Source organism: Triplophysa rosa, linkage group LG4 (assembly GCF_024868665.1).
Source record: "Triplophysa rosa linkage group LG4, Trosa_1v2, whole genome shotgun sequence".
NCBI classification, from domain to species: domain Eukaryota; kingdom Metazoa; phylum Chordata; class Actinopteri; order Cypriniformes; family Nemacheilidae; genus Triplophysa; species Triplophysa rosa.
This window is the reverse complement of record NC_079893.1, coordinates 32,649,666-32,672,592: the sequence shown is the minus strand read 5'-3', so window position 1 is coordinate 32,672,592 and position 22,927 is coordinate 32,649,666. Positions and strand designations below refer to the sequence as shown.

Here is a 22,927-nt window from a genome sequence, read left to right as displayed (position 1 = left end):
ACTGTAAAAAATTTAGACGTAAAATAATGGTGAACTGCATGGCAGCACAGGGTGCCAAAGGTTTACCATTAACAGAAATAACGCTACACCCTGAACTGAGGTCACGAGTTTAAACTGTGAACATAAGAAAACATGTGTCTACCATACAATAAAATAACATGTTTTCACTGTAGTATGAAATGATTTGTCTGTTAAATAAAAAAATGACTTCAACTAAAATGGTTGAATATGGTTGAAAAGCAACAGTATTCAAACTTTAAAAGTACACTGATAAAACTTTATGTGTGTTTTACTACTTTTAAATAAGTACTTTGTTAATTGGGTTGTTTATTCAACTTATATTATTATTCTATTTTGTTTGTGTACGAAGCAAGCAAAGACTATAAGATGATAGACTGCACAACCACATGAAGACTCAAAAGTGGACAGACCATAGAGCTTTAGCTCTCTTATATAGAGATGTGCTCTGTGTCTTATACACAAACACAAAACACCATCAGGGTAACACACGTTAGGTGAAAATGAGCGTATAAACATTAACTAAACAACTTATAATGTTAAAAACACTCACATGTACACAGCTGCTAAAACAAATATATCAAGAAACTAAGTGATGAATGAAATATGACATGTTGTGCAGAGTTAAACAGGGAATTGTGGGAAAGTCCTTCACAGTTTTTCACATGTGAAGATTATTAACAGTTTAATTCTACAGAGATGTCAGTACTTTGAGCCGAATCTCTTTCACACAGATATAACAAAAACCCAACAAAAACATGAATCACATAACTCCAACATTCAACTAGATGACGATTCACATCATCATCATCATCATCATCATCATTAATCAGACAAATAAATTGAATGACTTTTTCTTTTGAGTGTTCTTCATTTTCCAGCCCAAAGAGAGATCACAGTATATCAGATGAAGGGTGAAGAGCCCAACTAAAGTAAACACTGATCACATTAATGGAGACTTTAATAACAATGAAACATCAAGTCATTCATGTTCTGCAGCATGTTGATTTGTGAAAGTCCCTGTGAAGCAGAAGTGGTGATTGTCTTCAGTTTTCTGACATATTTCACAGTGAAACTGAATATTGAATGAGGAAGAATAGTGGGTGTGGCTCATGTTTTCTACTGTGATGATTGGATGAATAAAAACAACATGTTCTGCTCAAGCCGTCAAACTCACTTCATCAGAGAAAGATCATCACTAGAGGACAGACGTGCATTTTCAGATTTCATGATCATTACTTTTGTTTAAAAGAAAACATCGTTTTTTTCAGTAACACGGAAAAATGTCTGTTTGGTGTAAATGTATGGCGTTTTATGGACTTTTACTATTTTAATAAAAAAATGTGAAAATACTGTTACGTTACACTGCATTTTACCTGTAAAAATACATTTATTTTTTACAGTGTATAGATAGCATCTAATTAATATTTACATTTATCACAAAGAACTGTGAAGTCTACATGGTGTAAATAGAATATATAACACAACTAGTACATGTAGCCGCTGGGAAATTAAACTGGGAAATTATAGACTATATTTGGTGTCAATGTGTGTTTTTTAAAATATTTTTTACAGTTATGATAAAAATGTGATATGGCTGTGAAATTCTAATGGATTTTTCAGTAAAAATACACTTTATCCAACTCTGACAAAAAAATAAACATGAACATTTTTTAAAGGACATGTCAGGTTAACAATACACAACAATGACTTTAATCTAAAGGAAATAGAGCGTTTTCTCCAGTAACACATTTAATCAGTTAAAGAACAGGAGAAATGTACATTAGGTGTCAATGTGTGCAGTTTTATAGAATTTCGTTCTGATTAAAATGAGATGTTACTGTTAAATTCTACTGTTTTTTCTCTGTAAAAATACATTTATGTTTTACAGTGTAGATACAGTTTCACTATATTTAAGTTTTAAAGGATATTTAAAGGTTAAAAAGAAAAGATTAGATATATGTCGTGATAAAAAAAAATTAAACATAATCTCTGCATTTTTATTTGAAGGTCACGGGCCATTTTCTCACATGTTTACCAAGAAGTTTATGCCTGAAGTCGATTTGACAGCTGGTAAGTTGTTAAGTGTCTCACTTTTCTAATGGTATTTGTTGTGTCAGCTAAAATGTTTAATTTAGCATCACATAATAATTTATATGTACATTTTTGGAGCATATTTTACATGAAATGTTTACAAAAATATGGTACAAAACATTAAAGAAAATGTATATTTTATATAATTTGTATTGTGTGATATTCTTTTGTGGTCAAGTATAGTTTCATTGGTTTAAAGTCCCGCTGTGGTGAACATCAAGTTTTCATTGGCAAGCACACTCAAATACAGTAAGGCATAGATGTGCCTGAGAAAAAAACACCTCATGTTCAAAGCAAGTGCAGCTGAGACAGTGGGTGCTTTGAAAGAGTAGGAGAAAGTTGCGCAGCACCCGTTTTCCACCCCTCGTTTTCCGCTATAATGCCCCCAATACCTTCCGCAAGTTTATTTTTAATTTCTTACAATAAGCCAGAGGTCGCGTTACTTGAAACATTTCTGTCATTGACAGATTTTTTACCAGTGAAAAGTCATTTTGATGGACTACAATGAGGGCAATTTGCAATTCCCCGTCTTGTTAAGTTCTAAGCATCTCATCATTTCCTTCATGAACGTGATTGTGAGTGGCCGGAGAGTACCACTCCTGCCCTGAACGCAAAGGCGAACAGAAGCAGTGTTTCTGCCATAGTTTTGACATGAACTGAAAATCATTTTACACTCTTCATTATAACACAGCGATCTTTAACATTGTTTTGCAGCGTTGCTTCTAGATCTGATTCTGCAAAGCATGCATCTGTCACTCACTTAGACCTCTGCATCGCGTGCATGCATATACAAAAAACAAATAAACATGGAAATATACAGTATGTAAAACACATGTCCATATATGGTTTCCACAGATACATGTAAAAATATATGTCAAATACGTATACATATATGCAACATATATTTCAAAATATTACAAAAATGGCCATTTCATATAGTTCACAAATATTTACCCAAATACATAAATATACGAGTCACATGTAGCTAAAGATTACATGATCATATATGAATAAAACATATTTATCATTACCGTTAGAATCACCATTTATTCATTTAGTTTGGCTGTTGACTCTTGACTTTAACGTGTCTGTACTTCATTGCTGTGTTGTTTATAAAGAACATCTGTGCTTTGATATTGAGAGATTAAGACAGACGTGCAGTTTCCTTCAGTTGAATGCTGTCAATCTACAAATATTGTGAAGTAATGTAGTGTTAACTTATAGAAATGTTGCTGAAGCAAATGGAGCTCGGTCCGTGTAATGCTTTTCAGTTCTTTTTTCAATTTTTACCATCAAAATTAATCAAATGAAAATTGGTTTCAAACTTTCATTTTCAATGTTCATGGGTACTTCACAAATGGATAATTGTCTCTCAGTTTCATTTTCAATTATACGTGTTTGGGTAATTGCTTCAGAATTTCTGATTTTCGAACAAACACAAAAATTACTTGTTTTTCTAATTTTACATTTATGTGCTTGCAGCTGGATCGTACCATTATCGCCGGTGGTAGGGGTTTACAGTGCGTACTACTGTTTATATCAGATCACCGTTACCTTTGCACGTTAACCACATTGTCACTCTGGACAATGAGTGAGTGGAGTGCGCTTGATTCATATGAAAGTGTGATCCGTCGGTTGGTAGAATGTGCATCTAGAAAACACGTCGCTTTTACGGTTAATGTGTAATTATTATGAGACGTCATATTATTCCTTTATAACAAGAAAATATATCGTTTAAACGCCATATTATCCCAGGGACGTCATTTCCACTGTGGACAGGGGGGACATGTCCCCCTCACTTTTCAAAATCCCGTTCGTGTCCCCCTAACTATCAATGTGTTTGTAATGATTTTTTAACCACATGCCGTCATCGCCACAGAGATGTAGCCTACTAGGAAGAAGCAGGACACAAAGAGTCTGCCTGTGTCGATGCGCGCGTCGCGTGCACACTCTAAAAAAAGATCACTGAAAGATTGTTTTCAATCAAGTGGTTTTGATATGAATTGAATAGAAACCTGTTTTTACATGGTCGTTGTTTCGGTAGGCTATGTTAAAGCTGTTTCCTTATAATGGACTTCTGTGGGGAAGAAACGCACAACGCGTGATTTATTACTTTTTTTGTTTAATAAGGATTCGTTCTTTTAAAAGCAGTTAGTGTTTATGACAAGGCTTGACATGACAACGGTACGTTAAACCTCGTTAAGCATTTTAGAAAGTCATCCTCGTCTCCTTCCGACCGCAGATTCAGGTTTACAAGCCAAGTTTTCCTCCGTTTCTCAGTCAGTACTCGCATTTCCCCCTTCATGAACATCCACTTTTGCTACACAATAAAAACACATTTTGGTTGAATCAATTTAAACAATCAAAAACAACGCAAAATATAGGTATTTTGAATTTGTGATAGGATTCAAATAAAAAACATTTCCCCCCATTTTGTGTCCCCCCACTTCTCAAACCAAATTTACACTTGTATTATCCCGTCAAAACTAGAAAATATATTGTTTTAACGACATATGATCTCGTTATTATGACATAATTGAGTGGAAAAATAAAATGTATGTGGCAGCAATACGCCACCGTACGTCATTACTCGGGCTGCGACTGATACAAGTTATCCATCACTTCTACTCTTTGTGCGTGCACTCACTGCACTTACTGCCGGCCGTTCCCAATGACATACAGATCCGCAGCACTACTGACTAAAACCAAAACGGCAACCGATGTCGAATAGATTAATGATTACAGACCAGACAGTAGTGTTAGTAAAAATATATTTAATACATGTGTAATACATAAGGGAGATACATATGATTAGATAAACCGTAGGCCTTTCATAACGCGACAGCGTTGTGGGTCCGAGGGCGGCTGTAGACTACACCCCTACCACCGGCGATAATGGTACGATCCAGCTGCAAGCTCAAGCACATAAATGTAAAATTAGAAAAACAAGTAATTTTTGTGTTTGTTCGAAAATCAGAAATTCTGAAGCAATTACCCAAACACGTATAATTGAAAATGAAACTGAGAGACAATTATCCATTTGTGAAGTACCCATGAAAATTGAAAATGAAAGTTTGAAACCAATTTTCATTTGATTAATTTTGATGGTGAAAATTGAAAAAAGAACTGCAAAGCGTTACACGGACCGAGCTGTTTAATGTAAAGTATTTGTAGGGTCATTGATAAAAACTTAGGAACTCCACATATAAACCTCATCAATGGTGACAATCAAATGAAATGCTTCATACTGCAATGCATGCTGGGTACCAGCAGTACAAACATTATATATTGTTTGTCACCATCAATGAGGTTTCTATGTGGAATCTTCAAATGCTTCTCAATGGTCTTGTAAGAAATGTTTTTTGAAATGTTTTTATGAAAACAGCAGCACTTGCTCATAAACATTGCTGTCGAGTAATGCTAACTTATTGCATGAAATTTGTTGATTGACTTCCAACTGTAGAAAACTGTGCATCTATCTTTGTCTTTCAATATCATGGCACAGGTGTTCATTATAAAACGCTTCAGCAATGACAGGAAAACACTTTAAAGGGAAACTTCACCCAAAAATAAAAATTCTGTCATCATTTACTCACCTTTGAGTTCTTCCAAATCTGTATAAATGTCTTTGTTCTGATGAACAGAGAGAAAGATATTTGGAAGAATGCTTATAACCAGACAGATCTTGCCAGCCATTGACTCCCATAGTAGGAAAAAATACAATGGTAGTCAAAAGTGCCCCAGAACTGTTTGCTGTCCCACATTCTTTAAAATATCTTCTTTTGTGTTCAACAGAACAAAAAAAAGTATTTTTCCTACTATGGGAGTCAATGGGTCTGTTTGGTTATAAGCAATCTTTCTCTGTTCATCAGAACAAAGAAATGTATAGAGATTTGGAACAACTCGAAGGTGAATAAATGATGACAGAATTTTCATTTTTGGGTGAAGTATCCCTTTAAAGTCAAGAGTCAACCACCCTACTAAATGAAACACTAATCAAGCTAATGCTTAATATGTTTTATTCTTATGTTTTATATTTCAAACCTTCCATCAATCAATTGGCTTATTGATGTATCTTGATTGATTGGCTTATTGATCTATCCATTCACCTTTACACTGACTCAGTTGATTAAGTAAACAATGTTTGATAGCAACAGCTTTTCGCTACCTGATAAATCTGACATATGTAACAAGTTAACAGATCAAATATTTGCATATCTGTAATCTCCCAGATAAAGCTTACACCATGTCTACACGATAAAAGACAATAGAAAGCATTAGAACCCATTATAATTTAACATTTTGTCCACACCGCATGCAGCGCGACGCAACACAACAAACCCATCAAGAACAAGCTGTTGGCTTTCGTGTTGTGCCAGTCACGTCTGGTGTAGACTCGCTGTCAGCTTTGAAGTAACCAACAGTTTAATGTTTAACAGTTTGCAAATGACTCATAATTGTTTTAGATATTTGGTGTTTGGTAACGAAGGGCCTACTCTGCATCAGCAACACTTACTCAATGACAAACAAGTCATTCATAAGACAACTGATGAGTCCTGTATTCATAGCAATTCATTAGTATTCTTTAGTTTCTAACTAATAAAAGAATTGATTGTTAATCATAAATATAATAGTATATTAGGTGTCGGGCGGTCGTTCTTATAATGGCATGCAAAATCATGATCCTACTAATCAGCTACTTCAATTAGGGTACACTTTAAACCCTGATAAGTTAAAATTGTGGAAGCTTATATACCTCAAAATAATCACTAATGTACAAAACTCTTTAAAGAACTGAATACTAAACATTTATAAGCCTCCTCCCGTTGTAATTTTAATATAAATACATGAAATAAAACTTTATTTTCAAGATTTACTTCCATTATCCAGTCCACACAAAGCATGCTGGGAATCGCTCTGATGTCAATGGAAGATATAATTAAACATTTTTGAGTTAAGTTACTTCTTATTTTTGTGTCCGTGGAACTCAAAATATCAAAATCGTTAAACACACGCAAAAGTTGTAAGATAAATGAACTTTTTCACAATTTTGAGTACAGTTAGGTAGATTACTGGACACCTATTTGGAAGTAAAAAAATACATTTGATCATTTCAACAATTATTAAATGATCAACGTTTTATAGCCATATGTTTAAGCCAAATATGTTCAAATGCAGCCAGAAACGTAATCAGAAAGTAGCAACAGAACTTGTCAACTTAACAAACAAAGGCTAACAAAAACAGTCAAACTTGAATTGGCGGCTGCGTCACGATCGTGAATTCAGTTGCGTAGTAAAGTTGCCTTTCCACTCTGTTTGGAATTCCATTCATAATGTCCAACGTGAGAAATCCAGCATGGTTTTCAAACATTTCGTATAATGGCAAATCTAACTAGTAAATTATGAAAACACATATTCCCAATAAAACTATTTCCATTTCTTTATATAAAAGATCCAATTACATTGTGTTTATTCCTCTGTTTGAACGTGTGGTTTGAAAACCATATGCTCACCTCAACAACACACTAGCACCCCCTACAGCTCAGGGGATAGTTCACCAAAAATGAAAATTCGGTCATCATTTACTCACCCTCAGATTGTTCCAAACCTGTAAAATTTTCTTTGTTCTCCTAAACATAAAGAAAGATATTTGGAAGAATGTCAGTAACCACAACGATCTCATCCCACATTGACTCCCAAAGTGTTTATTTTCCATGGCAGTAAATGGGGGATGAGATCTGTTTGGTTACTGACATTCTTCCAAATATCTTCATTTGTGTTCTGCAGAACAAAGAAACTCAAACAGGATTGGAACAACCTGAGTGTGAGTAAATGATGACAGAATGTTCATTTTTGGGTGAACTATCCCTTTAAATGGGCAGAAAATAATTCAAACAAACTTAAACAATACAGTATTAATGGCTCCTACAACATGTATGTTATGTTTTATATGTGTTTTACATATGTTTCTATATATCATTTTTCTGTAGCCTATTGGTGATGTTGAAGCTTAAACTGTAACATTTGATAAATCATCTAATGACTATTTTTTCTTTTTTTTGTTAGGTGAAGAGTGGAAGGTAAGCATCAAAACTCTCCTATATAAATATATTGAATTGCACAAACACCTTCATATAGTTGCCTTATAAAGGGAAGATAATTCCTTGCTAGCACACATGCATCTGGGAGACGTCTATTTGATGTCTGCATTTACACCAGCAAGACATAGTTTGCTCATCTGTAATACGCCTCTGAGGCAGCTACTGTCAGATGTCATATAAATATCTAGATGTCTGTAAGATTATCAGATTTTTTTACACAGCAGGAGCTTCATTTATAAAACATCCATACGCACAGATTTGATTGTAGAGTGTGCGTATGCAAAATATTTTGTGTTTAGCACCAAAGTGATATTGACTCAATGCAATTAACATTGACAAATCAAGTATTTTTAACATTGATTCAATGGTTGTTTGCGGTCTGGGTATATGTCAATGATATTAATTAGACATCACTTACAAAGCAGAGATATGAAACTGTTCACACAGCAAAATCGCCAGTGTTAAAAAAGGTCAAATTAACTCTCACAGTGTATATATAATCCACACTTTGAGAGTGTGGATTATATATACACTGTGAGTGTTAATTTGACATTTTTTAACACTGGTGATTTTGCTGTGCAGCTGCACCCAATTTCAAGATCATTTGCGATTCATAAATTGCATATTTGAAAGAGAGGCTGTTGTCTGTGTGTCTGTACGTTCATTCTATGAATTACACGTATGCACTTTTAAGAAACTTTTCATCGGCTCACTTGCTGTCAGGGTGCTATCTGGGTGGTGTTTTGATCACAGATAGCACAGATACAGTATACCTGTAAGATGTCTGCTAAAGATCTGGAAAAAACCTGCTTTGTAAACACTTCTAAACATCTCAGAGAGAGCAGTTTTGCATCCATTCTAAATCAGAAACATCTTTCAGAAATCTCCTAGAGGTCTATCTGACAGCAGATGTATTGCAAATAAGCAAACAATAAAAAATAGATGTCTCCCAGATGTAGGACGATGTGTACTTTCAGGGTAATCCTGTATCTTTGTGAACTTGTTGGGGTTCAGTAAATTGCTTTACTTCTGTTAGGGTTAGGACAGGGCTTAATTTGTGCCGGAACAAGCCAGATCCGGATCCGTCACCTCCAAAATCCGATCTGGTGTCGTGCCGAGAAATGCACCCCTGCCAGATTGCACCCCCTTCAATAACACGCTGTCCGATTGGCTAATTCTTAGCCCTTCCCACACCTAACACACTGGCACTAGAAACTGAACATTGTGCTTTTGCAAAAAGAAAAAACTTACAGAATGCGCTATGTTATCTTCTTTCCTTTAACTTATTTGTGGAGTGCTGCGCCTCACAAACTGAACCAAACTCAGCAATATAGCCAAACAATATTGTGTTAAAATAAACCTTAAACATCAACACTCATCACACAAACCTCAACAATGGTGACAATCATCAAACTAATTCAGATAAACAGATCAACTGCAATGCATGCTGGGTAACATCATAGCACAAAACTCATTCATGATTCCCAGCATGCATTGCAGTTGATCTGTTTATCTGAATTACTTTGATGAGTGTCACCATTGTTGAGGTTTGTGTGATGACTGTTGATGTCTAAGTGTGTCAGCGATGTTTGTTTTGATCAAGTACTCGTGCAGCTGCCAGTCACATCACTCTGATCAGTCATGAACATCCCAGATTTTTCTTATCTAAACATTTTTTTTTGACTTCACAGCTATCACAAAAGTAACTTCGATTGAATTCTTTTCACCATTTCTCCAATATCAGAGGTTCAGAAGACATTATAAAAAAGCATTGTAAAGACTTTCATTCTGATTTTAGAATGTTTCAGAGCAGCTAATAGTTGTCTATTCGTGTTCTGCCAAAAAAGAAAGATTACCCATTTAATTTCCTCGACTCTCCATGGCCTTTTAGTGAACTGTTTGAAGTGTTTTTTCACACGCGTTGTGGCAAGGACTCAGCTGTCGCTTTTTCTTGTAGCAGTCCAAACGTTTTATACAGTCAAGGTGGTGCTCGCACCTCGGGGAGAATAAGAACTTATTGACAATTGGTTAAAGCCGACGCGGCTGCCGTGAAGACCCAGCTAACAAAAGTTTGTTATAAGAACGTTCCTTAAAGGTTTTTCATATTCTTGAAAAGGTTTTAAAATCATACAAAATGTTTAAGAATGTTCCCAGCTAACAAAAGTCACCATCATGGTGATTAGTGTTTCCTTGAGTTGGTATCTTGTACCTTGACTCTCACATTTTAAGATTTTAGGCGTGTTGTAACTGTGTGCATGTGATATACTGTTGTTATGGCAATGCAATGAGAATTTAATCGAAAGAGTTGGTTCATGGGCATTAAAATCAACATCATGTTGCGCTTTGTTTCACAGAGGTGGTATCATTTGAAAATTGTGTTCTTAATCATGATACATTTTGGTGACAAAATATTTTTGTATTCTTTCTGTTAGTAATAGGTACAGTGGTGGACTTTTAGATAAGTGTAGATGTGTTTCTATTTCTGGATTTTATTTAAATATTTATTTTCTATGTTGGAAATGATTTATTCACTATTAGAAACAATGAATAACACGAATAATTCAGACATCAAGAATCACCTTATGAAATTTAACAGTGGTGACACTCAACAAAAGAAAACTTGCGCATGCTCCCCTTTCAAAAATCTTACTTCCATTGCCCACCAATGTTCTCTGAGCACACATTGGGGAGGGTTTAAAAGCATAAATGTTAATTCCAAAACTTTGTTTACTGAAACAATTATAATCTAGCCTGACAGCCATATTTCCATTTATTTTATGTGCAAGAGATGACAATTTGCTATAAATAACTTCATTTAGCTATAAAAACTATTTCTTTCATTTTGTCTTTATTCTCCTAGATTGAAGTGGTCTCGGTTTGGATGTTTCTGGACATAGTGGAGAAAAGGAAGGAAGCTTTTGATCTGAATAAAGATGATATTGAATTTATTTGTGAGTTAATTCAGGGAGAAGGCAAGAAGAGCAGCCGAACGAACAAACCTTTCCTGTATGAGATTGTGAATAATAAATGGAACAGCATTGATGTGCGCAGATGGGACTACTTTGCACGGTAAAAAAGATACATTCAGTTACACTTGGAATGCTAATTGACACTTACAATAACTTTAATTCACAATAACAATACTTTAAAAATGCTTAGAGTTGACTCATGAAAGAAACATTAGTCAGCATTAATTCACCATCATGTCACAAACGTCACATGTGTGACTGAATTTCTTGAAGCACAAGATGAGATATTTTGAAGTATCAGTTAGTAAGATTCTGTCCACTCGTAAAACTTTACCTGGCTTTACTGTGTCTTTAATTCTCTCTGTTACTGTCCAGCGACTGTCATCATCTGGGCCTTCCAAACAGCTTTGACTATCAGCGTCTGCTGAAGTCTGCAAGAGTGTGTGAGGTGCATAAAGAGAATCAGGAGGGGGATAAAGAGAAACACATCTGCTTCAAGGACACGGTATCTTACACACTTTATTTTATAATATGACTTTCATATGTTTGATAAAACTGCTTATATCGCTATTCATTAGTGATAATTACCTGCTGATAACAAGCAGATTCACTGAAGATAAGTATCTCCATTAAAAAAACGAGAAAATGACTTTGTAACATAAAAAAAAGAGTCAAGAGCCCAACTAAAGCAAACACTGATCACAATAATGGTGGTTTGCTGAAGTGCAAAATTGTGGGTGTGTTTTGGTGATCAAAAGGACATCCTTGTGGATGACAAATTTTCAACATCAGTCTGATTTGTATTTTTAACTGTTTTTTTATGTTAATTTGAAGTCAAGGTGCCCTCTGGGATGTGCACATTTTGGGTGGATATCAAAAAAGTCATAATTTATGTATAAATTGCTTTTAATTATAATTATAAATTAAACTATTACAATATAAATGATCTGATTTAAATCCTTGGGTCATACCAAGATTTCCACGGCCCCTGGAAATCTACAACATTAACGATAGTACTAACATTAGGCCCTGCCCAGATAGCAGGTAATGTATGAATTGATTACCATAATAATTGTTTTTCTCTTCTTCATAACATGTATCACAGGTGGCAGACAATGTATATGACATGTTTCACACCCGGTATACTCTCTATCGTCAGTCCTACCAGCACAAGATCGGCGACATCATTGAAGACAAGTGGGTTTTGTCTGCTAGAAAGCCAATTTATTTCATTTGAAGTGTTTTCTACCCAGTCTGAAAGTTTCTTATGTTAGTTCATTGTTCAACATTTGTTGAGACACCTTTTTTCATTTTCTGCCTCAGGATCGCAAAAGCACTCAAAGCTAAAGTCAGGATTAACTTCTCAGCGATTACTGCATCCCACTTACTAAATGATATCAAGTGTAAAAAAGACCCGACAGGACAAAAGAAAAATAAACATGTGGATGAAGCCATGAAAGAGTTCACCAAACTTACAGGTCAGCAGAAAATACTGTAAATCAGAGGTTGATCCACTTTCCTGCAGAACTGAGCTCCGACCCTAATAAAACACTGAACATCTCATCTAGACATCATCTAGCCCTGATAACAAAAGAACAGATGAATAAAAAACCCCACAAAAACCACTGAATCAATGTTAAAAACGGTTGATTTGTCAATGTTAATTGCATTGAATCAATATCACTTTTGTGTAGCAGATGGGTGGAAGGACACACATTCACACATAGGATTCTTTCACTTTCGGTTTATCTTTTTCGGAAGAAAAAGAAATACAAATCAGCTTGGCTGAATCGAAACACTGCAGACATAGTTTACAACTAAAAGAAATAGAAATTACACTTTCACTCATCTCATATTACAATAAATCGTCGGAAGTTTACAACATAACACAATGACATGAAATGAACTCCTATTAACTCGTGTGATGCACGAGGAAATACAATACATGTATAGTGATCTCAACAACCGTGTTAAAGTCCTAAACACATTATATACATGCTCAAAAACATATACGTAATCAATTGAGTCAAAAAGATTAACTTAAAACATATCATTTTAACAATTAATTTGATAATGAGTAAGAGCTTGGGAAACCATACATAGCCGCAGCAGCGACACTCAAAACGAGTAGTATCTGACTGCAATATCGGAGGCTGCACTCTCAGGACCGTATTTCTGGGGATGCACTTCTAGGACCCTGCGACAACGGAAGTGACTAGTCGAGTGCATTTCCAGAATGGACGACAATCAGAGTGTGAGTGTCAAATTTGAATTAATTTTTATTAGTTCAACATTAAAAACATAGCTTAGATTGTACCCCTACTGAGTTTATGTTGATTTTGTGACTATGGGATGATTATTAATTCTAGACCTACACTGTAAAAAAATTCCCTGTTAAATTACAGTAAACAACTGGCAACTATATTTGCCAGCACATAGCTGTAATTTTACAGCATACCTACTGTAATCTGCAACAACAGTGTATTACTGTAAAAGACATTATAATTTGCACAATATAATACTGTTATTTTAGTGTTCCTGCTGTGATTTCCATAAATTGTTTATTACCAGAGGTGGGACCAAGTCATTGTTTTCAAGTCCCAATCAAGTCCCAAGTCAAGAGAGGCGAGTCCAAGTCAGGTTACAAGTCCTGAATGTTAATGAACTGAATCAATATCACTTTTGTGCCCACAAACATCACCATTATTGTGATCAGACATGCATTGATACAGAGAGAAATCTAACACAGGGGTCAAGGCTCAAGAGCCCAACTAAAGCAAACACTGATCTCTCTGCTTTACAACAGCACATGCATTGATACAGGGAGAAATCTAACACAGGGGTCAAGGCTCAAGAGCCCAACTAAAGCAAACACTGATCTCTCTGCTTTACAACAGCACATGCATTGATACAGAGAGAAATCTAACACAAGGGTCAAGGGTCAAGAGCCCAACTAAAGCAAACACTGATCTCCATGATGGTGGCATCATTTGAACCAATAAAACATCAACATCTGATCCTCTGTGATTCTCAATAACAGCAGGTGTTCATCACTAATGCTCAATCATCATTTAATTACTCACTTAATTATCTCATGAACTTTAACTCTTTGAGGACTTGCTTGTGACTTGAAAGGAATGACTTGGTTCCTCCGCTGGTGAAATCAGCTCATGGGTTCATGGGTGAAACAAAAATATGGCAGGACTTTTACTATTTGGCCCCTGGACTATACAGCTCTGGTCCTTGGTATTACTGTTCTCTCCTAACTCCAATTCGGTAGGTGGCACTGTAAAAACCAATTAGGTTCCTAGAAGTGCGGTCCTGAGAGTGCAGCTTCCGATATTGCAGTCAGGTAATGTTGCTCAAAACTCCTGGGGTACGGCAAGAGAGAAGGGACTAAATACAATGTCTGCAGTACCATTAACAGCCACAGGAGGGGGGGCGTCAAACACCAATGAATACAACCAAATGGTTAATTTTACAAAATTCACTCAACTAGTTAAATTAAATGTTTTTTAACACTGTTACATTTGCACCCACAATTAATGTAGAAAATATTTTAACATACCTACTAACCACCATTATGGTGATCAGTGTTTGATTTAGTTGGGCTCTTGACTTGACGTGTTGTTTACCTTCTGTGCCCAGATTGATAGTGCGTTAAAATGTGTTTGTAGTGGCAAAGAAAGGTAAGCTCCAACGGGTTTGGGTGATGTTAAAATAGTGATGTGATCTTATTGAAGCTACTCAAGTCACTGCTCTTAACTTTACTGCAAAATTGTTTTGGGGGAGTAACCACCCACAGCCCATGAACTCCTTACATTGATTAAATGAATGCTTTCTATCAGGGTAGCTTTCTAGCAACCCTTCAGACATTCATGAGCTTGTTCAGTTGTGTTAGATTAGGACTTAAGCAAAACTCTGCAGGACTGGGTCTCTCCAGGAACAATATTCACCACCCCTGAGCTGGAGTGACAAAGCATTTGTACATTCCTGTACCCTGATTTTTCTGTCTGTGACAAAACTAAGAATATGCACATATATATATATATGTATGTATGGGAAAAGGCTAGTAGATAATAATTTTCGTTAACAAAACAAAAAAAAAACATAGAATAATAGCACTTTCTCTTAGCTTTAGCCTGCAAAAGAGGTGTGCTTTGAAAAGTTAAAGAAAATAGGGCATACTGAAAGAAAAGGAAACAGGAAGTAACACATTGCTATGGCAACACATTGCACTCTCACACCTGTCAAATTAATAAAAATGCTTTTACCTGATTTGAAGAGATGAAATATCAGCCAGTGTCTCCTATAAACAATGTCAGAAGAGTTAAACACATTTACCATTTCTTGCCTTACTGCTTTAAATGTTTCTAAACACTTCTAATCTTATTAACTGGGGTAATAAAACAAAAAATATAAACATTTGAACGCCACATATTTCACTGAATGTGCAACCACAGAAACTTGTCAAAATAATCTTCTGTAATCAGATCACATCTTTGAGGAGATCTTGTACTCAACTGATGAAAATGCCAGAAAGGAAATTGAGGATATTGTGAATAGACGCCTGCCAAAGTTTGTAGGAGAAGCCAGACTACCATCAGACGTTCAATATGAAAACAAAAAGGATCTGAAGGTGGGATGAAAAGACATTTTCATTTGCTGTAAGGTGAATTACCATACGCTGCATTCTCTGGTGGCAAGAGAGCAGGTGATAAGTGTTAAGAACTGTTGATCTGTCAATGTTAACAGCATTTTTAACAAACATTTAAATAATCAGCTAGAATGGAAAGATGTTGTTCAAGACTGGAGAAGTTTAAACAGAACACACAACAGCAATCAAAAGACAGATGTGTGCGTTTAGACATCAACACTCATCATACAATCCTCAACAATGGTGACCATTATCAAAGTAATTCAGATAAACAGATCAACTGCAATGCATGCTGGGAGTCATGAATGAGTTTTGTACTATGATGTTACCCAGCATGCATTGCAGCATGAAGCTTTCTTTCTGTTGATTGTCACCATTGTTGAGTTTCATACACTGATTCTTCATGTCTTCAAGTCATTTTCCATAACAATTTTGTGTCAATTTCTAAAAGTATGACGCGCTCACTGTTGAGTTGCAAGATAATGACACATTATTAACTTTTAATTTTCCTTAACACATCAAACCCGTTTTCTTTACATTGTCTTGCAGGCGAGTGAAAATTTACTACGAGAGTGATCAACACTGATCACAATAATAGTGATTGTTGAAATGTCAACATTACTTTCGGGTGTAAAAGTGTTATTAATTCAATGCCATTAACATTGACAAATCAACAGTTTTTAACATTGATTCAATGGGTGCTTGCTATTAGAGCATTTTGTGCATTCCATGTTTAGTAAATGGCAAAACACAGTAACTGGTTTAAATGTTCCATAATCAGGTCATATGATATGATAATAATATGATGAGTCTTTGATCCCACAGGAAACACTAAAGAAAAACTGGAAGACAGCACTAAACAAATTGGCAAAAAGAAGAAAAACTGTATTCTTGGATGCTGATGATTTCATTATTGATGTATGTCACGTTCAAGAATTTTCTTTACATTTTTCCCTTTTCATGTCAACAGTGTAAGTAACTGTAGCACTGTTAAAATGTTTACATTCAGGTGGTTGAAAAGGGTCACGGCATGAGAGTGGGGGAAGAGAAAGGGAAAACCCCCTTTGACAACGTGTATTTCTACAACAAGAGGAACCCAGACAAAGCCTTCCAAATCAAAAAGTACCAGGTAACCGTGACATATTTTTACATACACATATAAAAAGATAAGGTAAGCAGAAGGTTTGTATTCATTACATTTCAAATCAATATTTATCCGCATGAACACCAGAAGTAAACATCACATTATAGCATCGTGTTAATGCCGATTTCGATTGTTGTTCACATTAATTGTGAGTGTAAAGTGATATTGATTCAGTACAATTAACATTGACGTGTTGAGCTTTATTTAACAATCATTCAATGGATGTCTGGTAGGTATCCAGTCTCTTGCCAGAGAAGTTTGAGGAATTGTGGGTTAGGGTGTACTACAATAAGAAGACTGATGAGGAGGAGGAGGATGCTGTAAAGTGCTTTAAACAGTGGTGCTCTTACGAATTTGGACTTTTGACCCGTGTAAGTATGATTTGTTTGATTCATAGTTGCATAGACTGAACATTTGTGGTCATCTGCATCACATAGACCAAAACTATTCCACTCAGTTAATCCTTCTTTACAAGCCATTGATTGTAATCTCTACACTTCATAATACATCACAGAAGTCTGCACATAACTTAGAGCTCTACAAATTGCTATTATAAACATGAAAAAAATCTCTTTACTAAAATAATTAATTAGTTAAGTTTAATTAAAAACTCACTATTTTCATGTTCATTGTTTTGCTTTTTATGTCGACGTAATCTGTTAATTACTCTGTTAAATGTTGATACTTATTTAGATGATCTGAACCACGAAAGAATGTGAAGAGCCCTTAAAAACCATGTAGACCAGTGCAAGGCCCATCAAAATTCCATAAATACTCAGTGACCATTAATGCTGTGATGATGAACTGCATATTATAACTAAAGAAATGTTTATCATCTGCTTGATTTAGATCATCTTTTATGAGGACGAGAATTTCAAGGGTAAAGTATATGAATGTAAGGACAGGTTTCCAGAATTGCTTAAGCACCTGAAACGCTGTCATTCCATCCGTGTGATGAAAGATAACTGGCTGGTGTTTGACAAAGCTGACAGCAAACATCCACTGTGCGTTCTGGCTGAGGGAGATGGCCCTAATTTTTCAGAGCGTATACACCATTGTTTCTGCAAGGACTGCTTTGTAAGCAACACACAAATACATCACTGAATGCGCATGTACACAACCAAAGTTCTGTTGATGATTGCCTGTAAACTATGTGTTGTTTCACCTCTTAAAAATCCAAAGCTTCTTTTTTTTCCTACAGCATGAGATTCACCTCTATGATCACCAGTATTTTTATGGAGCGTTTCAGACGATCACAGAAAACTGCAGATCTTTGGAGGAGCAGTACAATAAAAATGTGGTTCATTCCTGTGACGTGATGGATGGCACATGGAATCTCTATGATGGTGTTGATTACACTGGAAATACATATACCGTGGAGGAGGGAGAGTATCCCAACCCTGCAGCGTGGGGTGCCTGTGACCCCACTGTTAAGTCTCTTAAATATATTGAGTAGAGTAAAAGCTAAATTAATATTCATATTAATATTAATATCCACTCCTTCTCAGTCCTCATTTATCTCTGAAACACTTATCTTCAAAATGAATAATGTTAAAACACATTTAACCGTGGATGGCCTTTGTGAAAAAGCATGTTAAGATTACTTCAATGAATAATGCATTTCTGCAAGCGAGAGTAATACATTACTTTGTTCCATAACTTTGGGATTAGGTGCATAATGGGTGATTTATTGTGTTAACAGTTTCTTCTTTTGGTGGCTGGGTTCATTGTTTTGATTTGTTAGATATTCATTAAATTTGGTGTCGATTGTTTAAAATAGAACATGCTGTTTATCGATAGAAGATTTGGATGGGTTATGTTATGTTGTGAAGGGTTTGATCTGAATAATTGATAGCATAGGTTTATTTCATATGTGTAATTTCATCACTATATTTTTGGTGAAGGGTTTAAAGTAGAGATAGCTTTACATGTCTTGGACGTAATTTTAAGGCTTACATTTATAAAGGATGAAAGTTTATCTGGAATATTTGATCTTTTATGAGGATTCAGGAATTAAATCATATATATATATATATATATATGCCATTTACACTAAGCACAAAAAATAAAGTGTCTTTAATCAAGACTGGTGGTGTTTCATTATTTTGTGTGTGTGATATTGTGTGTCTGCGATTTATACACTTACTGTACAGACTCAATGTATTTCATACACCAACTTCTGCAATTAATACTGTTCATTTCTAACACCTGTGTGAAACACTATTATGGTGATTAACCTTAGAAGTCAGCTGGACACAACATTTCCAGGAATGCAGCTGCTGTATACTAAAAGTAAATAATGTCTCAAATTAAAGGAGGCATGAATTAAAATTACAATTTTTACCCAAGCTTTTGTTATTTAGGAGGGAAACATATTCACGCAAAGATCATGTAAGTTTCAGAACTGAAAACGCCCTTGTTACTGAGATTACAACTGTTACTGACACCAGGCCAGAGGTGTATAGTACTTGAGTATTTTACTCTCAGGGATCAAGTATCTTTACTTTTGTTTACTAGTGTTTTTACTTTGGAAATGTTTTACTTCCATACATTATAAAGCATGGCATATATCATACTTTTTACTCAACTGCATTTGAAAACTACATGGCAATTTTTACATTTAAGAAAGTACATTAAAGGTCAAAGTTCTTTCTTACTTTTACTCAAGTAATTTACTCAACAATCATTTTACTTGAGTAAAAGTAAGATAGTAGATTTTTAATGTTCTTAAGTATTTAAGGTAAAAAACATATCAAAAATTGTTTTATGAAATGTGGTGGATTAAACTACATATGTATATGCTTTATAATGTGGTGAAGTAAAATTTCCCAAAAGGAAAAACACTAAAGTATATAAAGATAGTGGATAAATGTACTTGAGTAAAATACTTGAGTACTAAAGGCCTCTGATAAACTCGTGCAGAGTGTGGTCCAGAGTTTAGCTCTTACCCTACTCAAACAAATCAAACACACCTGAACAAACTCATCATCCTCAAGATCAAGAGAAACTCTGACAGCAAGCAACCATTGAATCTATGTTCAGATGTGCTGATATGTCAATATTAATGGCATTTCATCAATATCACTTTTGCACCTGCAATTAATGTTGAAAAAAGTTGACATTTCATCAAACCACCATCACTGTGATCAGTGTTTGCTTTAGTTGAGCTCTTGACTCGTCTTCATTTAGTTCTCACTCCTCTTGAAGTGCTTACAGTAGTGTTTCTGTGAGAACACGTGTGCATTTATAAAGAAAGAGATGTTTTACACTAGAGATGGTGCAGTATACTGTTATTGTGAATCTGAAGATGAGAATAAAATTAATAAAGATGGGAACTCCTACAATATAATCTTGAATCTGATCTTCATGACTGATTTAAATGTTCTGGTTCACTAGTGAGAAGTTACTGTGACCAAATAAACACGTGACACGCTTAGACATCAACACTCTTCATACACATCTGAACAATGGTGACAATCCCCAATTAATTCAGATAAACAGATCAAGTGCAATGCATGCTGGGAGTCATGAATGAGTGTTGTACTAAAATGTTACCCAGCATGCATTGCAGCATGAAGTTTTATTTTGTTGATTGTCAACATTGCTGAGCTTCATACACCGATTCCTCGTGTCTAATTGAGTCAGCAACAAGACAAATGTAAGGAATATTTCCTGTAAATGAATAAAAGTCTGACACCTCACCACTGCTTTAATCACACAGAAGTATCACAGAAACTTAAAACACTAATAAAACATCAATCTCATGAGCTATATACTGTATATATAACCTCACAACAACATCCACCTTCAGCTGATTCTAATGGATCTTGTTTCTCATTACCTCAACAAACATATTTCAGCTCTGTTACAGCCGACAATGAAAACTTGACATGAAAACACGAGAGTCAAGAACTCAACTAAAGCAAACACTGATCACAATAATGGTGGCTGACAACAACACATTGAGGATTCAACAGTTTTTAACATTGATTCAATAGTTTTCATCGCTCTCTTGCTATCAGGGAAGCTACATGCAGGTGTGTTTGATTTGTTTGATTAGGGATGAAGAGAAACTCTGGAGGACACCGGCCTCGAGGACTGAGTTTGGGCACCCCTGAGTAAAATACTCAAGTACTATACACCTCTGCACCAGGCCCAGCAAACATCAGGTTCTGGAATGCACCTATCTATAGGTTGAACACCGCCTCCATTATTTCTCCAGACCCGCCCACTGGTTCACGCATGACAGTACTGAAGTAACACAAGTGGTGCGGAACCAGATAGAGCAAGCAAGCAATAAACTATGAGCCAAGATAATTTGCTTTTGTTCTACTATTATAAATGTGCCTCTAAAATACACTATTACAGCTAGTAAAAATGATTAAACATAGAAATTAAGTTTAAGAGCTCAACTACAGGAAACACTAAACACTATTAGGGTGACTTCTTATTGTTGATGGTTTCTTCAGTGATTGTGTTTGTTATCAGCAGGTGTTCATCACTAATGATCAATCATCACTTCATTAATCACATTAATTATCTCATTAACTTTAACTCTGCTTCAGTGTTACTTTTTAACACTCTGAGTGAGAATTATATAAACACTAATAGTGTTCATTTAACACTGGAGGTTTTGCTGTGTACTATGTGTCACTATTGCTTTGTTAGTGCTCAGGGCATATCAAGCGATCTCTATTCACACGGGATTAGTATTACCTGGGGACCGCTAGTCATTTGTATTAATTGCAGAGGTTGTCTGTGATAATTTTAGTCCCGTGCGAATCGGCATCTCTGTGATTTGGCAGGCTCATATATCATTTTTCAAGGATTTATCCACCGTTTGCGAATAATGGAGGCTGTTTTGAAGTGTTTTGGTATTATTTCGGGTGCTGGGTGATATCCATAAGTTACCGGGAGTCTCCCGTTTGTTTATTTATCATAAAAACTCTCGTAACATTTGAGACCCGCGATCGCGGTGATCTTTTGTCCGGTTCGCGATCACGGGGCTCAAATGCTGACAGGTACGGTCATATATCATTAAACACCATACAACTATAGGCTATACAAACTATACGCAAAGCCTTGCCATCACATCCAGGAAATAAGTCAGTAAATTTGAAAAAAATCATCCTGTGCAAATGCGTCACATGAAATACAGACGTCGGGAGGTCATTTATAAATCACACGAGGTCTACAGATAATATTAAAGATGTTAGTGAATGTTTTCATAACTTTGGTTGTTGTTAATGTTATAATTTGCTAATGGTACACTGAATAAAAAATGTGATAATAATAGTGAAGTGAACATTTAAGTGAAAACGTTTTGTGTGGATTATTTATACAATACTAATTTTACAGAAGCTGTTAAAATGTTTTATAGTTTCTTGTGTATATGCTCCGCTGTAAAGTAAGTAATAGAAATGACGAATTGTTCATTGTGAGTTTGAAAAATATTATAAGTTATAAGTTGCTTATGAAAAAAATTATATTTGGTGACACGCATGTGCGTTTCGGTGGTTGGGCCTGTGGGGGTGGGGTTTGGGTTCGGGGAAGTGGTGATGTGCCGACTCCAAGCACCCACTGGTGAAAAAAGAAATCGGCGCCTGTGCATATAACACACGGCTTCTTTAAGGGACTGTTCACCCACAAATCTAAATTCGGTCGTCATTTATTCTCTCTCATGTGCACTGAAAAATATGATTCTTGAGCGTTAGTAAATATTACCTATGCAAATCAGTTAAATTTTTACTTACATATATTAGGTAGAAAAGTAAACTATATGCAAACTTTCTGAATCTACTTAATAAAATTGAGGCAACAATTAGATTGTTATTAGTAGATTTTATTCTATGTTTTTAAGTAAAGAATACCTAAATTTATGAGTCATGACACACTAAAAGAAATTAGATAAAGTCTACCTAATATTTCTCAATATTAATTACTT

General features: G+C 35.4%; 1 protein-coding gene across 2 annotated transcripts in view; it reads left to right on the top strand.

Moving 5' to 3' along the window:
• Positions 1–18,914, top strand: part of LOC130552866 (deoxynucleoside triphosphate triphosphohydrolase SAMHD1-like) — a 65,646-nt gene extending 46,732 nt beyond the window's left edge. The window contains exons 20-31 of one of the 2 annotated variants that reach the window (XM_057331519.1): positions 2,029–2,091; positions 8,179–8,192; positions 11,074–11,282; positions 11,558–11,687; positions 12,288–12,379; positions 12,506–12,660; positions 15,676–15,821; positions 16,665–16,757; positions 16,849–16,968; positions 17,217–17,354; positions 17,833–18,060; positions 18,185–18,914. In XM_057331519.1, the coding sequence (XP_057187502.1) occupies positions 2,029–2,091; positions 8,179–8,192; positions 11,074–11,282; positions 11,558–11,687; positions 12,288–12,379; positions 12,506–12,660; positions 15,676–15,821; positions 16,665–16,757; positions 16,849–16,968; positions 17,217–17,354; positions 17,833–18,060; positions 18,185–18,439 (1,643 nt within the window). In that variant the 3' untranslated portion in view covers positions 18,440–18,914. Of the gene's footprint in view, positions 1–2,028; positions 2,092–8,178; positions 8,193–11,073; positions 11,283–11,557; positions 11,688–12,287; positions 12,380–12,505; positions 12,661–15,675; positions 15,855–16,664; positions 16,758–16,848; positions 16,969–17,216; positions 17,355–17,832; positions 18,061–18,184 lie in introns of those variants that run through there. The other variant, XM_057331520.1, reaches the window with a different exon arrangement.
• Positions 18,915–22,927: the final 4,013 nt, after the last annotated feature.